The sequence below is a fragment of the Oncorhynchus mykiss genome, chromosome 12 (assembly GCF_057628025.1).
Source record: "Oncorhynchus mykiss isolate SJ-2025 chromosome 12, ASM5762802v1, whole genome shotgun sequence".
Classification (NCBI taxonomy): domain Eukaryota; kingdom Metazoa; phylum Chordata; class Actinopteri; order Salmoniformes; family Salmonidae; genus Oncorhynchus; species Oncorhynchus mykiss.
Window position 1 is genome coordinate 66,749,048 of NC_143033.1, and position 15,727 is coordinate 66,764,774.

The following is a 15,727-nucleotide window of genomic DNA, read 5'->3' on the forward strand; positions in this document are numbered from 1 at the left end:
AGTTCTGTTTTCTTGGCTACTCGTGGGGTCAAAGCTGAGCTCTTTAGGTCATCCAAGTGCTGTCTTATCTGCTTTTATAGGTGGGGAATATGGTTTGATATGAATTGGAAAATGTTTGCCCAATGTGCATCGGATTTTTTCATTTTAATTTCACTCTACTTTATAACAACTTAATATCATAAGAAACGTGGATTACAAAGGGTCCATGTTAGCACCAGTTATAAACAGGGCTACTCCATTGTCCACTAGTGATTGGTAATGTCGACCCAGCAGTGCTCAGTGAACAAACTACATGCAAGTGCTATTTCTTTAGTCTAAACGTGACAGCCAGGCTGTTATTGCGAAGCAGCAAAGGCTTTAATTACGAAACAGAAATACATAATAGTCTGCTACACGTGACGGATCTAGTCACAGCCTCTTTCTCAATAATCCTATACTTGCTTTTCAAAGACGGATCAAGATCGATCTTCTCACGTTATCTAACTTGGCACACACTTATTTATAAACCACCTTTTCTTCTCTTCCGCATGTGAAGTCCATTGTACATTCTGTGGTGAAGTGGGTGTGTTTTTGGGGGGGGGGCGATGCAAATATCCCTCAGTTGGTATAAATAGTTTCTCTGCAAGCATTTCCCTCAGGCCAGTGGATGCATCTGAACTGAGCTGATCTAAAAGACACACATTCAGCACAATGTAAGTAGAAATGATAGTTTATCATTGCATTGACTAGGTTTGTTTGAGTTGTTATGGTGTTAAGTAATTTTAATTAAGATTTTTCTAGAAATAGAAATGTGTAATAACACAGTTTACTGTCTTTTAAAGTATTACAATATTGCAATCTTAGTCAGTTATGTCTGTATAACATATTTGTTATATGATTATGTCACTGACTGTTTGTGTGTACTTCAGGTTTTTCATGTGATGACACACTGTTTTGTGTACTTCAGGTTTTTCATGTATTGACACACTGTTTGTGTGTACTTCAGGTTTTTCATGTGATGACACTGTTTTGTGTACTTTAGGTTTTCAAATGAAATGTGTTTGTCACATGCGCTGAATACAACATGTGTAGTAGACTTTACAGTGAAATGCTTACTTCCGAGCCCTTTCCCAACCATGCAGAGTTAAAAACGAAGAATAATTTGCAAAATACAAAAGGAAATAGTAACACAGTAAAATAACAATAACGAGGCTAAATACAAGGAGTACCAGTACTGAGGCATTGTGCAGGGGTAGAATGTTGTTGAGGTAGAATGTTGTTGAGGTAATGTGTACAGGTAGGTAGGGGTAAAAGTGACTAGGCAATCAGGATAGATAATGAACAGAGTAGCAGCACCATATGTGAAGAGTGTCAAAGAGTATTACATTGTGTCTATGTGATGACACTGACTGTTTGTGTGTACTTCAGGTTTTTAATGTGATGACACTGACTGTTTGTGTGTACTTCAGGTTTTTAATGTGATGACACTGACTGTTTGTGTGTACTTCAGGTTTTTAATGTGATGACACTGACTGTTTGTGTGTACTTCAGGTTTTTAATGTGATGACACTGACTGTTTGTGTGTACTTCAGGTTTTTAATGTGATGACACTGACTGTTTGTGTGTACTTCAGGTTTTTAATGTGATGCACTGACTGTTTGTGTGTACTTCAGGTTTTTAATGTGATGCACTGACTGTTTGTGTGTACTTCAGGTTTTTAATGTGATGACACTGACTGTTTGTGTGTACTTCAGGTTTTTAATGTGATGACACTGACTGTTTGTGTGTACTTCAGGTTTTTAATGTGATGACACTGACTGTTTGTGTGTACTTCAGGTTTTTAATGTGATGCACTGACTGTTTGTGTGTACTTCAGGTTTTTAATGTGATGACACTGACTGTTTGTGTGTACTTCAGGTTTTTAATGTGATGACACTGACTGTTTGTGTGTACTTCAGGTTTTTAATGTGATGACACTGACTGTTTGTGTGTACTTCAGGTTTTTAATGTGATGGCACTGACTGTTTGTGTGTACTTCAGGTTTTTAATGTGATGACACTGACTGTTTGTGTGTACTTCAGGTTTTTAATGTGATGACACTGACTGTTTGTGTGTACTTCAGGTTTTTAATGTGATGACACTGACTGTTTGTGTGTACTTCAGGTTTTTAATGTGATGGCACTGACTGTTTGTGTGTACTTCAGGTTTTTAATGTGATGACACTGACTGTTTGTGTGTACTTCAGGTTTTTAATGTGATGACACTGACTGTTTGTGTGTACTTCAGGTTTTTAATGTGATGACACTGACTGTTTGTGTGTACTTCAGGGTTTATTTTGTAGGGTTGGTTGGCTTGCTTCTCATCTTGACTGCTGAAGCCAGAGTTGGGTAAGGATGTTATAACACACATCTGTTATTACTTCTCTCGCATCGTAACCGCACGTTTCAGAATGAATACTCTGTTTGTGTAGTGAGTGAACGGTCTCCGTGCTAAATCGTATGCTGTTGTCCGTTTATTGATTTGTTTTCCACCGATCCCTTTAGGAACTCCTCTGAGTCTCGCTTCTGCACCGAGTCAAAGGAATGTCTGCTGTATGATCTGGTGTGCAAGAATGACGATTATGAGGTGAGTCTTGTGCAGCACAAATTAATGGCACATTGGGGCTACAACATAGGAGTTTGTTTCACCACCTTTTTGGTGACAGATTTTTTTTGTGTTTCGTTGTTGTTCAGGGTGGCAGATACAAAACAATAGCATTTGCATATATCAAATTGACAACATGATGATCCCCCCCACCCCCCATTTTGGTTATCGCATCGGGTTTCGGTAATTGGAAACATGTTGTAGATCAAGTTATGCAGGGTTGTAGATCAAGTTATGCAGGGTTGTAGATCACCCTAATCCCGTTCTCAACATCTGTAACTCAAATACACTCTCCAGCAGAGGACTCGTGAGTGAAGGTTTGTGTCTGTGTTACAGGTGCGCCACTATGACTCGGTGAAATGGGTGTCGACAGACGAGGAATGCTACTTCATGGACAAGGCCACTTACACTGCCTTCCGGAGACTCTTCAAATACATCACCGGATCCAACAAGGCTGGTGTGTGTGTGTGTGTGTGTGTGTGTGTGTGTGTGTGTGTGTGTGTGCGTGCATGCGTGCGTGCGTGCGGATGCACATGCATGAGTCTGTTTCCGTGCGCGTGTGTCTACCTGGTAACAAGTGCTTACACACATGTTTTTTCTATAGGCGTCAACATTGACATGACAGCTCCGGTGACTGTCAAAATTGAAGAGAAGAAGAAGATGTGGGCGTCATCTGTCTTCACCATCAGCTTCCTCCTGCCGTCTGACTATCAGATGATTCATCCCCAACCCACTGATGACAAGGTAAAGCCAAATCACAAATAGACCCTACGCCCTATGCACTTGTGAAGATCTGAGAGGATTTGATTGGTTTAAGCAATATGGTGAAACTTCCACTCAGCCTATCAGAGGGCAAAGTGGAGCTATTACCATATTGCTGACACCTGTCAAAACCCTGTAAACCTGACACAATGACATCCACATCGTTATCCAGGGGTCTGTAATATTTGTGTGGTTTATTGTGTGTGGTTTTTCAAATACTTAAGTTGAGCTTGCCTGGCTCAATGGCACCAATGGAATAGTCCCAACAGTGCAAACCCCGCCCACCTGGCACTCTAGAAAAACTGAATCTAAGTTGGACATAATATCTATCAGACCTGGGTTCAAGAAGTATTTTTCAAATACTTCGATTTAGCTTTTATAGAGTGCCAGGTGGGTGGGGATTGCACTTTTGGGACTATTCCATGGTGCCATTGAGTCAGGCAAGCTCAATTGAGCAAAGCTTAAGTATTTGAAAAAACACAAATACCATTTGAACCCAGGTCAAGTATGTCATGGCTTTTTTTAAAGACTGTGGTTAACAATGTGGATGTCTTTGTGATTTCCCCGTGCAGGTGTATTTTACAGAGACGCCAGACATGAAAGTGTACGTGAGGAGCTACGGTGGATGGATGATGTCTTTGACATCCAGTGTAAACTCTATGCTGCTGAAAAGGCAGCTAGACAACGTCCAGGCCACCTACAACAAAGACTACCACTATGCTGTGGGATATGACAGGTGAGAGCACAGATACAAATCCTTCAATGTACTCATATCCAACATCCAACACAATTCCACCAAAATACTTTTTCAAACATACTTTAATATTTTATGTGTGTGTATGTGTCCTACAGCCCAATGAAGATTCTGAATAGGCACAACGAGGTGTGGTACATGGTTGAGGGAGAGCCTGTGTGCCCTACCTCCTAAACATCCTCCTCCATTACTGCTGAGTCTGGCATAACCACTTTGAGGAGGACCAATGGGAGGTGCATGGTAGACTGAGAACATCTGAGAAAGTGTGGTTTGGGGGCAACAAAGATGTTAACTAAGATATGTGTCTCTGATCTGGTGGCACTATAATCCAAAATCAATATGCCACATACTATAGAGTGTATACAAACTGTATGTCTTAGAATTTGCTCATACTTATTCAGGGTTCAGTTTGTTAGGGAGGTGACTAGCACCCCCGAGACCTGTGATTCGAACTCTATACATAGAGGTTCTAACAATGTGGGGTGAATGTAGACAGGGATATGTTTGTACTAAATAACTGGTTTCATTTGTCAAAAAGGAAGTTACTTTTCACTAACTACAACATTCAATGTTGGACATGATTTGGATCTTTTTCTCATTAAAATATGAATAATGTCTGTGTTGAGTTGGTTTCTTCTTAAAAATATGCCAAACAAATCCTCTCCAGCTCTTTGGTCGTACTCGAGTGGTGGTGAATACTGTAGGATTATAATGAACATAAAATCTTGGCTAAATGTGTCGGATACCATATTTGTTATATAGTCTGTCCATGAGAGATTACAATGAACAATACAAATGAAAAGTTAAATTTGACGTTTGAGTAATTTAGCAGACCTTCCAATCCAGAGCGACTTTGTCACTCTTTTCAAAAACACTGCGAAGTCGTATACAGTGAACACTGTACACCTTTCGCCAGTCAGTGCCGCCGCTACGAACGAGGGCATGTTCTATAGAAGGAAGCTCAAATACTCACTTCAGAGTAGCAAGAAAACAGATCACAAGTACACTCTTTGAAAAAAAGAGTTCCAAAAGGGTTCTTTGCAGAGGGATAAGGTTCTACCAAGAACTGCTTGGATCAGAATAACCATTTTTGGAAGACAAGGGTTCTTTGTAAGTCAAAGGGTTTTTACCTAGAACCTTAAACGTTCGAAGAACCGTTTTTGGAAGAAAGGGTTCTTTGATGATTCTTTGGAAGGCAAGAAGGGTTCTACATAGAACCATACATAATATTTCCCAGCATGAGCTATTGGAGATTTTCAGAATAATTTGTTTTACTGTAATATCTGTTTTTGCATGTAAATTGATTGGTTGATTAATTTTATGCTACACAAAGATAAAGAACATACAGTTTTCTAAACTAATCCAATTTGTTAGTAATTGGATTTATTGCATACATTACTGAGGTAGTTGTTCCAGTTTAGATGATTGAGGTTGTCTCAGTATTCAATCTTCCCTACCCTGGCAGTCATTCTGAATGCAGATTGTGGGTGATTAAGGTTACCCTCAGAACATCCTCAATTTGTCTGGTCATGGACTCTACAAGGTGTCGAAAGCGTTCCACAGGGATGCTGGCCCATGTTGACTCCAATGCTTCCCACAAGTGAGTCTTGTTGGCTGAATGTCCTTTGTCCATTCTTGATACACACGAGAAACAGTTGAGCATGAAAAACCCAGCAGCGTGGCAGTTCTTGACACAAACCAACACATGCAATTGTCTCATGGACAAGGCCACTTACACTGCCTTCCGGAGACTCTTCAAATACATCACCGGCTCCAACAAGGCTGGTGTGTGTGTGTGTGTGTGTGTGTGTGTGTGTGTGTGTGTGTGTGTGTGTGTGTGTGTGTCTTCTGTAACCCTTCTCCTCCCCTTCATCTGCAATGATTGAAGTGGATTTAACAAGTGACATCAATAAGAGATCATAGCTTTTACCTGGTCAGTCTGTCATGGAAAAAGCAGGTGATCTTAATGTTTTTTATACTCAGTGTATCAAATCAAATCAAATTGTATTTGTCACACATGCCAAATACAACCTTACCGTTAAAATGCTTACTTACAAGCCCTTAACCAACAATCTAGTTTTAAGAAAATAGAGTTAAGAAAATATTTACTAAATAAAATGTAAATAAAAAAAGTAACACAATAAAATAACAACAATGAGGCTATATACTGCATAGAAAATGTTGTTTCCCCTTTACATTTTTCTTCTCTATTCTTTTTACTTATTGCCATTTAGTGGGTGTTAACGAGTACTGTTAGTTATATGCTATGGTTAAATAAGCGTAAGAAAGTCTGCACGCTGCCCATATTGATTGTTTTGTTCTATGTTCATTTATTTCTTAAATACACTCCCTGAACATGCTTCCCGACTCCCAGCGTACACGTTACATGACCAAAAAATAGTTAAACAAATCAAAATATATTTTATATTTGAGATTCTTCAAAGCCACCCTTTGCCTTGATGACAGCTTTGCACACTCTTGGCATTCTCTCAACCAGCTTCATGAGGTAGTCACCTGGAATGCATTTCAATTAACAGGTATGCCTTGTTAAAAGTTCATCTGTGGAATTTCTTTCCTTCTTAATGCGTTTGATCCAATCTGTTGTGTTGTGACAAGGTAGGGGTGGTGTACAGAAGATAGCCCTATTTTGTAAAAGACCAAGTCCATATTATGGCAAGAACAGCTCAAATAAGCAAAGAAAAATGACAGTCCATTATTCCTTTAACACATGAAGGTCAGTCAATGCAGAACATTTCAAGAACTTTGAAAGTTTCTTCAAGTACTGTCGCAAAAAACAAAAAAGAGGACCGCCACAGGAAAGTAAGACCCAGAGTTACCTCTCCTGTAGAGGATAAGTTCATTAGAGTTAACTGCACCTCAGATTGCAGCCCAAATAAACGCTTCAAAGAGTTCAAGTAGCAGACACATCTCAACATCAACTGTTCAGATGAGACTGAGTGAATAAGGGCTTCATGGTCAAACTGCTGCAAAGAAACCACTACTAAAGGACACCATCAACAAGAAGAGACTTGCTTGGGCCAAGAAACATGAGCAATGGACCTTACACCAGTGGAAATCTGTCCTTTGGTCTGATGAGTCCAAATCTGAGATTTTTGGTTCCAACCTTCGTGCCTTTGTGAGACGGAGAGTAGGTGAACAGATGATCTCCGCATGTGTGGTTCCCACCATGAAGCATGGAAGAGGGGGTGTGATGGTGTGGTGATGCTTTGCTGGTGACACTGTCAGTGATTTATTTAGATTTCAAGGCACACTTAACCAGCATGGCTACCAAAGCATTCTGCAGCGAAATGCCATCCCATCTGGTTTGCGCTTAGTGGGACTATAATTTGTTTTTCAACAGGACAATGACTCAAAACACACCTCCAGGCTGTGTAAGGGATATTTGACCAAGAAAGAGAGTGATGGAGTGCTGCATCAGATGACCTGGCCTCCACAATCACCCGACCTCAACCCAATTGAGATGGTTTGGGATGAGTTAGACCACAGAGTGCAGGAAAAGCAGCCAACAAGTGTTCAGCATATGTGGGAACACCTTCAAGACTTGAGGAAAAGCATTCCAGGTGAAGCTGGTTGAGAGAATGCCAAGAGTGTGCAAAGCTGTAAAGGCAAAGGGGGACTACTTTTTAACACTTTTTTGGTGTTTTATTTAATAGTTTTGACGTCTTCACTATAGTAAAAATAAAGAAAAACCCTTGAATGAGTAGGTGTGTCCAAACTTTTGACTGGTACTGTATGTGTCATGGGTGTTTTTTTGTATTGTATTACTTTTTTTATAATATTTTTCTTAAAATATATTTGCTGATTAATATTCCAACCAATGATATATGATTGAAAGTTGCTGTCTTGTTTGCTGTCTTGTTGGGTGTTATGTTTTTGTTGTTATTTGTGTTGTGTAATGTCATATTGATTTTAAAAAATGTATACAAAAACTTTATTGACAAGAAAAATGTGTGCAGGTACAGGTTAGACGAGGTAATTTGTACATGTAGAAAGGGGTAAAGGGACTATGCATAGATAATAAACAGCGAGTAGCAGAAGTGTAAAAACAAAAGGTGGGGGGTGGGGTGTCAATGCAAATAGTCTAGGTGGCCATTTGATTAATTGTTCAGCCATTTGAACCTAGACTCCAGTACCACATTGCAGTGTGATAGCAGAGAGAACAGTCGATGACTTGGGTGACTGGAGTCTTTGACATTTTTGGGGCCTTCGTCTGACAGCGCCTAGTATATAGGCCCCGGATGGCAGGAAGCTTGGCCCCAGTAATGTACCGAGCCATACGCCTGACAGTCGGATTCCGAGCCGTTGCCATACCTGCCGTTGACGCAACAGGTCAGGATGCTCTCGATGGTGCAGCTGTAGAACTTTGATCTGGGGACCCATGCCAAATCTTTTCAGTCTCCTGAGGGGGAAAAGGTGTTGTCGTGCCCTCTTCATAACTGTCTTGGTGTGTTTGGACCATGATAGTTTGTTGGTGATGTTGACACAAAGGAACTTGAAACTCTCAACCCGTTCCACTACAGCCCCGTCGATGTGAATGGGGGGGGGGGGGGGGGGGGGGGGGGGTGTTCAGCCCTCCTTTTCCTGTAATCCACGATCATCTCCTTTGTCTTGCTCACGTTGAGGGAGAGGTTGTTGTCCTGGCACCACACTGCCAGGTCTCTGACCTCCTCCCAATAGACTCTCATCGTTGTCGGTGATCAGGCCTACCACCTTTGTGTCGTCAGCACACTTACTGATGGTGTTGATAGAACCCTTCATAGGTTAATATTTTAACTGTCCTATTTCTATAGAGGAAGAATCTAATTATCCCATGTTGTGATATATTTTAACACTGTAACATGATTTGTTCGTTAGGAAATATTTGAATATTAAAGATTTAATAGTGTCTTAGTTTTGTAGTTTCATTGGTTTGGTTCAACTAGTGTAACATTGTTTTGTTCAACTACTACCAAACAATTTTGAACCACCATCAACCATTTCCTGAACAGAAGCATAACCTAGATAACGTATCTTTTCCAGAACATATAAGGTTTCAATAGAAACATAACCTGGGTATGATAGGTCCGCAATCCCAGGGGACAAATAGATTGCATCCCAAATGGCACCCAATTCCCTATAAAGTGCACCCTGGTCAAAAGTAGTGCACTATATTGGGAATAGGGTGCAATTTGGGACTCATGCCACGTCCATGAATGTCATAATTCATATCCCGACAGAGGGGAAAGTTAGATAAGCGATCACCCTTGGACTGCAGTCTTATCTCTGACGTCAGTCAGCACATCATTAAGATTACCATGTTGTGCTCCAGCCCAGTGATTGGCATGTTGTTATCTGCACCCACCTGGTAAGTGATCTGGAATGTTGCCTATTGAGAAACAAATAAATCCTTGAAATTGCACCCCTGGAGGTCAGTGCCCCAGGGACTCAAATGCGGGTTTTCACTGTTTGAAGTTACTTTGGGTTGTAATCTTCTTAGTAATGTTCCTCACTATTAACCTACCTGCCTGCCTTCCTACTTGCCTGCCTTCCCACCTACCCGCCTACTGATCTGCCTCCCTGCCTGCTGACCTACTAACCTACCTGTCTGCCTACCAACCTATCTACCTGCCTACCCATCTGTCTACACTGTAAAAAAAGGTCCTGTCATTTTTACAGTACATTACTGGCAGCACACTAGCCAGTAGTCTACTGTAAATTTACAGTAAAATACTGGCAGCACAGATCTTTACAAATGTACAGCATATTAAGTTAACAGCTGACTACAGCAACATGGTGTATTTCTAGATGTTACAGTGCATTACTGGAAGTATAGTGGTTAGTAAACTGTTGTAGATTTACAGTGCAGGCAGCTTAGTGTCAACAATGGCCAGTATTTCTGTTACGTGTATTTCATATAGGTATTTCAATAGTGTCAATACCTATTTTGTCATTTGTAATTCACTGGCTTTGAAGTACAATTCAACAGTTTAATTAGAATACATGTATTTTGTCATACAAAAATACATGTGAAAGTAGCCCGCTTAAATTATTACCGGGTGGTGCAGTGGTTAAGGGCGCTGTACTGCAGCGCCAGCTGTGCCAGCAAGAGTCCCTGGGTTCGTGCCCAGGCTCTGTCGTAACTGGCTGCGACCGGGAGGTCTGTGGGGCGACGCACAATTGGCCTAGCATCGTCAGGGTTAGGGAGGGATTGGTTGGTAGGGATCTCCTTGTCTCATCGCGCACCAGCGACTCCTGTGGTGGGCCGAGCAGTACTACTAATACTACATTCAATGTAGAATCAGTTTGGAAGGTGACAAACACCAGTGGTGAGAATTATATTGTCCCCGTCAAGAGCCCAGGCTTTTGCCAAATAGATGGTATGGAGTATGAGTTCTCGGCTCTGGACCGCACAAGCTTTATATTGCATCCTGCTTAGGCACTTTGCAAGTGTTAAAATCTCAGTGTTAAGGTAAAAAGTGTTGTGAATGTTAAATCTGAGTGTTGATTCCATTGGGATTAACATCAGTGGGATTGAAATTGACACCACATGCGGTGAATAAATGAAATGTTATTTGAATCACAACTGTGTGGTGGTGTTACTCGACTGTGTTGAGTTCATTTCCGTTCATTTGAGTTAATTTCCAAAATGAAAAAGACGTGGGAGGGGCCTCATCCCACAATGCTTTGTTGCTGGTAGATTAAAAAAAAATAATAATTAAAAAGTTTGTTTTAATATCTATGTTTCTGCATACACATTTATTGATGAATTGATCTTATACTATACAAAGATAAATATATTTTTCAAAACTAATCCAATCTATAAGGGGATGGATTTATTGCACCCGTTACTGAGATAGTTGTTTCAGTTTAGATGCTTTAGTTAGTCTTGTTTTCTGAGTCTGTCACCAAAGCAGTTATTCTGAATGCAGGTGGTAAAATTTTCCACAGCTGGATTCCAGTAGGAATTACTAATCATGTCATAAACCAGTTTATTGTGACTTGCAGGTCTGATGTTGCTCATGAGTCAAGATTTCCAGAAGACAATGTAAGGTCATACAGGTTTTATGTTTAATCCAAACACATTTACTTTACTTTCTGGATCCATAGGCTCAACACACTGTCTCCTCTTGACCTTAACCAAGAGTTTGACTTGAAACTGCTTTTAGTTTCATAATGTCAAAATTGTTTTTTTTTTATTATCCTAATTTAATATTTTATATGTATATTATTGTAAATATTGATCACATTACTTGGGTATGATCTTATATTTTGATACATTGAATGTTAATATTGTGAAACTAAGGTAATATATTTTTACCTCCTGTTTCAGGAAGTGATGTCACTGAGTTCTGCCCCTATATTTAAGCACCTCCATCCTCACCTGGGATATGGATGCCTGAGGAAGACAGAAGGGTCGAAATGTTGTTACAATAAAATCACCCGGGAGAATGAGCAGCAAGTGTGCAGCGTTTTCCTTTCTGTTTTATATCTTTGACATCACCATCAATTGTTATCTCCAAAGTTGTGGCATCTTCCATAAATTGCAGCTGCGAATCCGCCATAGAAATAGTTAGAATAAGATGAAGCTCGGGTAAAATCGATAACTACTGAAAGATAGCTGACATGCGTTTCTCTACATTATAGTGATCACGGTCCAACTTTTGCTGCAGTAAAGCAAAGCCAAGTCAGCCCGTGCTCATGGTTCTCACATGGGAATTGAAATGATAGACTACAATGACTTTGCTCGTGATCATGCACGCCGCAAATGACATGTACTGTAACTATAAGTTACTTGGATGTTCTTTTGCGGGTGCATTTGCCTTATCTGGACAGACACTTGTGGTTTCTAGCTAACGTTACACACGCGTGTAGTGAAGCAAACCTTTAGTGGTCAAAACCATTCATCTTGGGGCGTCAAGGGGAGCGGGTTTGCAAAATGTGATCACATCACACAGTTATACCATTTATAAAATGGTCATATATACATATTTTTAAGACTAGTTAAAAGACAAGTGAACATTTATAAATTATCCAATTGTTTATAATCATTTTTTGGAGAAAAAACAAACAAGTCAAGATGCAAAAACGTAAGTTTGTAACCCCTATTTCTATTTGCTCCATGGCTCAGGCGGCTAAGTGGACTCAAGGCTCATCTCAGTCACGAAGAGGAATAAATATACAGCTGTTTCTGATTAATAAATAATGCCGTGCTGGTTGGTGGGTGGTAACGTTCAAATAAAAACCAGCCCTGAAACGAAACGTAGGCTGAAAAAAAATGGTATGTCATATCAAATAAAGAGACCGCATTCACACGGCTTCCCACGGAATTGGAGGTTCGGATGTGTCACTTCATGCCCAAATATGTCATACATTGGTTAAAACGAGGAATTATTGACGTAATCCGTTGTGCAACATCAAGGGTAAGCTCTGGCCATCATCTTTTAGCTCGAAAAAGTGGATTTCTACTGCTGTGTGGCTTTTTAAAATAAGATTAATTTAAAAAAAATGTAATAAATCACAGTCATGGGAAGTAAAACGTTTTTGGAACCTTTACTGAGAATGTTGTTGTAGTTGAGGATACATTGGGGTCGTCAAGGTATTTTGTATATTTATAACAGACCAAAAGGACTTGGCAAAACGCTCAACCAGTAAAGGTTTAAGAGTTGTTACCGCTCTAATCTGTTCCCTGTACACATTAAATTGGTAGGGAACTACTCCCACATATCTGTTCAATTGGTAGGCATTCTCACTAACCGGTGCAAAAAAATATAGCCACTTACAAGGTACGCATCGAAATATGTTAATGACCCAACAATTCTTTGCCATCCCACAACATTGATAGAAGGCTGCAGTAAATGTATAGCAAAATAGGAATACAGTACTTTTACTTGATGTAATAAAATTCAAGCAATTGCTGTTGAATAAGTAATTATATATTACAGCATACCAATTAAAATGGTGTGTTTTTATATCACTTGCACTTGAAGAGGCCCTAACAAAGGCTTCTAAACTGGCAAGGACTAACGGGCGAAACAGATCAAAAGGACTTGGCTAAACCACTGTCGTGGATGCAAGGACCGATACCACTTCTGACACCAATGTACTGAAACAGCAGGGAGCAGGTCTCGAACCCTCGACCTTCTAGCGCGCCGGACCTCGGGCTATCGACTGTGCCGCAAAAGCATGCTCGTGCGGCAGAGTCGATTTCCGCGCTTTTAAACCCAGGGTCGTTACACAATGTTAATGAGCCAGAAACAACAATACCATGCACCCACTGGTGTTCAAAAGATTTTTGGCGCTCCAAAAATACCGCATGGTACTCTTCTGTGGGGTGGTACTTAATTGCACTACATTACTGGCAGTGCAGTAGCCAGTAAATTACTTTCAATTTACAGGAAAAATGTTTTTAGATGTTTTAAAACACAGTACTGTCGTCTGTGGCACGTAGCTTAGTGGTTAAAGAGCGTTAGGCCAGGTCACTGGTTCTAATCCCGAGCCGACAAGGGGAAAATGTCTGTGCCCTTGAGCAAGGCACTTAACCCTAATTGCTACTGTATGTTACTCTGGATAAGAGCGTCTGCTAAATAAGGCATGTAATATAGAATTATGTAGTTAAATTTACAGCAATCTGTTGGTCTACCTTCCAACCTACCTGCTTACCCACAGTATCAGTCAAAAGTTTGGACACACCTACTCATTCCAGGGTTTTGCATTATTTTGACTATTTTCTACATTGTAGAATAATAGTGAAGACTTCAAAACCTATGGAATCATTTGGTAACCAAAAAAGTGTTAAACAAATAAAAATATATTTGAGATTCTTCAAAGCTCCCTTTGCCTTTGACATCTTTGCACACTCTTGGCATTCTCTCAACCAACTTCATTAGGTAGTCACCTGGAATGCATTTCAATTAACAGGTGTACCTTGTTAAAAGTTAATTTGAGGAATATCTTTCCTTAATGCGTTTGAGCCCATCCGTTGTGTTGTTACAAGGATGTGGTGGTATATATAAGATAGGCTTGACAATCAACTGGGCTTGACAATCTGGACCCTCTATTTCTGAAACTATCAGCCGCCATTGTCGCAACCCATATCACCAGCCTGTTCAACCTCTCTTTCATATTGTCTGAGATCCCCAAGGATTGGAAAGCTGCCGCAGTCATCCCCCTCTTCAAAGGGGGAGACACCCTGGACCCAAACTGTTACAGACCTATATCTATCCTGCCCTGCCTATCTAAGGTCTTCGAAAGCCAAGGTCACTGACCATCTCGAATCCCACCGCACCTTCTCCGCTGTGCAATCTGGTTTCCGAGCCGGTCACGGCTGTACCTCAGCCACGCTCAAGGTACTAAACGATATCATAACCGCCATCGATAAAAGACAGTACTGTGCAGCCATCTTCATCGACCTGGCCAAGGCTTTCGACTCTGTCAATCACCATATTCTTATCGGCAGACTCAGTAGCCTCGGATTTTCGAATGACTGCCTTGCCTGGTTCACCAACTACTTTGCAGACAGAGTTCAGTGTGTCAAATCGGAGGGCATGCTGTCCGGTCCTCTGGCAGTCTCTATGGGGGTGCCACAGGGTTCAATTCTCGGGCAGACTCTTTTCTCTGTATATATGAATGATGTTGCTCTTCCCTGATCCATCTCTACGCAGACGACACCATTCTGTATACTTCCGGCCCGTCCTTGGACAGTGCTATCTGTGCTATCTAACCTCCAAACGAGCTTCAATGCCATACAACACTCCTTCCGTGGCCTCCAACTGCTCTTAAACGCTAGTAAAACCAAATGCATGCTTTTCAACCGTTCGCTGCCTGCACCCGCACGCCCGACTAGCATCACCACCCTGGATGGTTCCGACCTAGAATATGTGGACATCTATAAGTACCTAGGTGTCTGGCTAGACTGTAAAGTCTCCTTCCAGACTCATATCAAACATCTCCAATCTAAAATCAAATCTAGAGTCGGCTTTCTATTCCGCAACAAAGCCTCCTTCACTCACGCCGCCAAACTTACCCTCATAAAACTGACTATCCTACCGATCCTCGACTTCGGCGATGTCATCTACAAAATAGCTTCCAATACTCTACTCAGCAAACTGGACGCAGTTTATCACAGTGCCATCCGTTTTGTTACTAAAGCACCTTATACCACCCACCACTGCGACCTGTATGCTCTAGTCGGCTGGCTCTCGCTACATATTCGTCACCAGACCCACTGGCTCCAGGTCATCTACAAGTCCATGCTAGGTAAAGCTCCGCCTTATCTCAGTTCACTGGTCACGATGGCAACACCCACCCGTAGCACGCGCTCCAGCAGGTGTATCTCACTGATCATCCCTAAAGCCAACACCTCATTTGGCCGCCTTTCGTTCCAGATGTACATAGTCTATCAGTAAATAGCCCACCCAATTTTACCTACCTCATCCCCATACTGTTTATATTTATTTACTTTTCTGCTCTTTTGCACACCAACATCTCCACCTGTACATGACCATCTGATCATTTATCACTCCAGTGTTAATCTGCAAAATTGTAATTATTCGCCTACCTCCTCATGCCTTTTGCACACAATGTATATAG

General features: G+C 41.0%; 1 protein-coding gene across 1 annotated transcript; it reads left to right on the forward strand.

Moving 5' to 3' along the window:
- Positions 1–296: 296 nt before the first annotated feature.
- Positions 297–4,755, forward strand: LOC110537973 (heme-binding protein 2). The gene is made up of 7 exons (XM_021624462.3): positions 297–692; positions 2,307–2,366; positions 2,523–2,604; positions 2,959–3,079; positions 3,227–3,366; positions 3,957–4,120; positions 4,237–4,755. Coding segments are annotated over exons 1-7 (645 nt in total). The 5' UTR covers positions 297–690; the 3' UTR covers positions 4,313–4,755.
- The last annotated feature ends 10,972 nt before the right edge of the window (positions 4,756–15,727 follow it).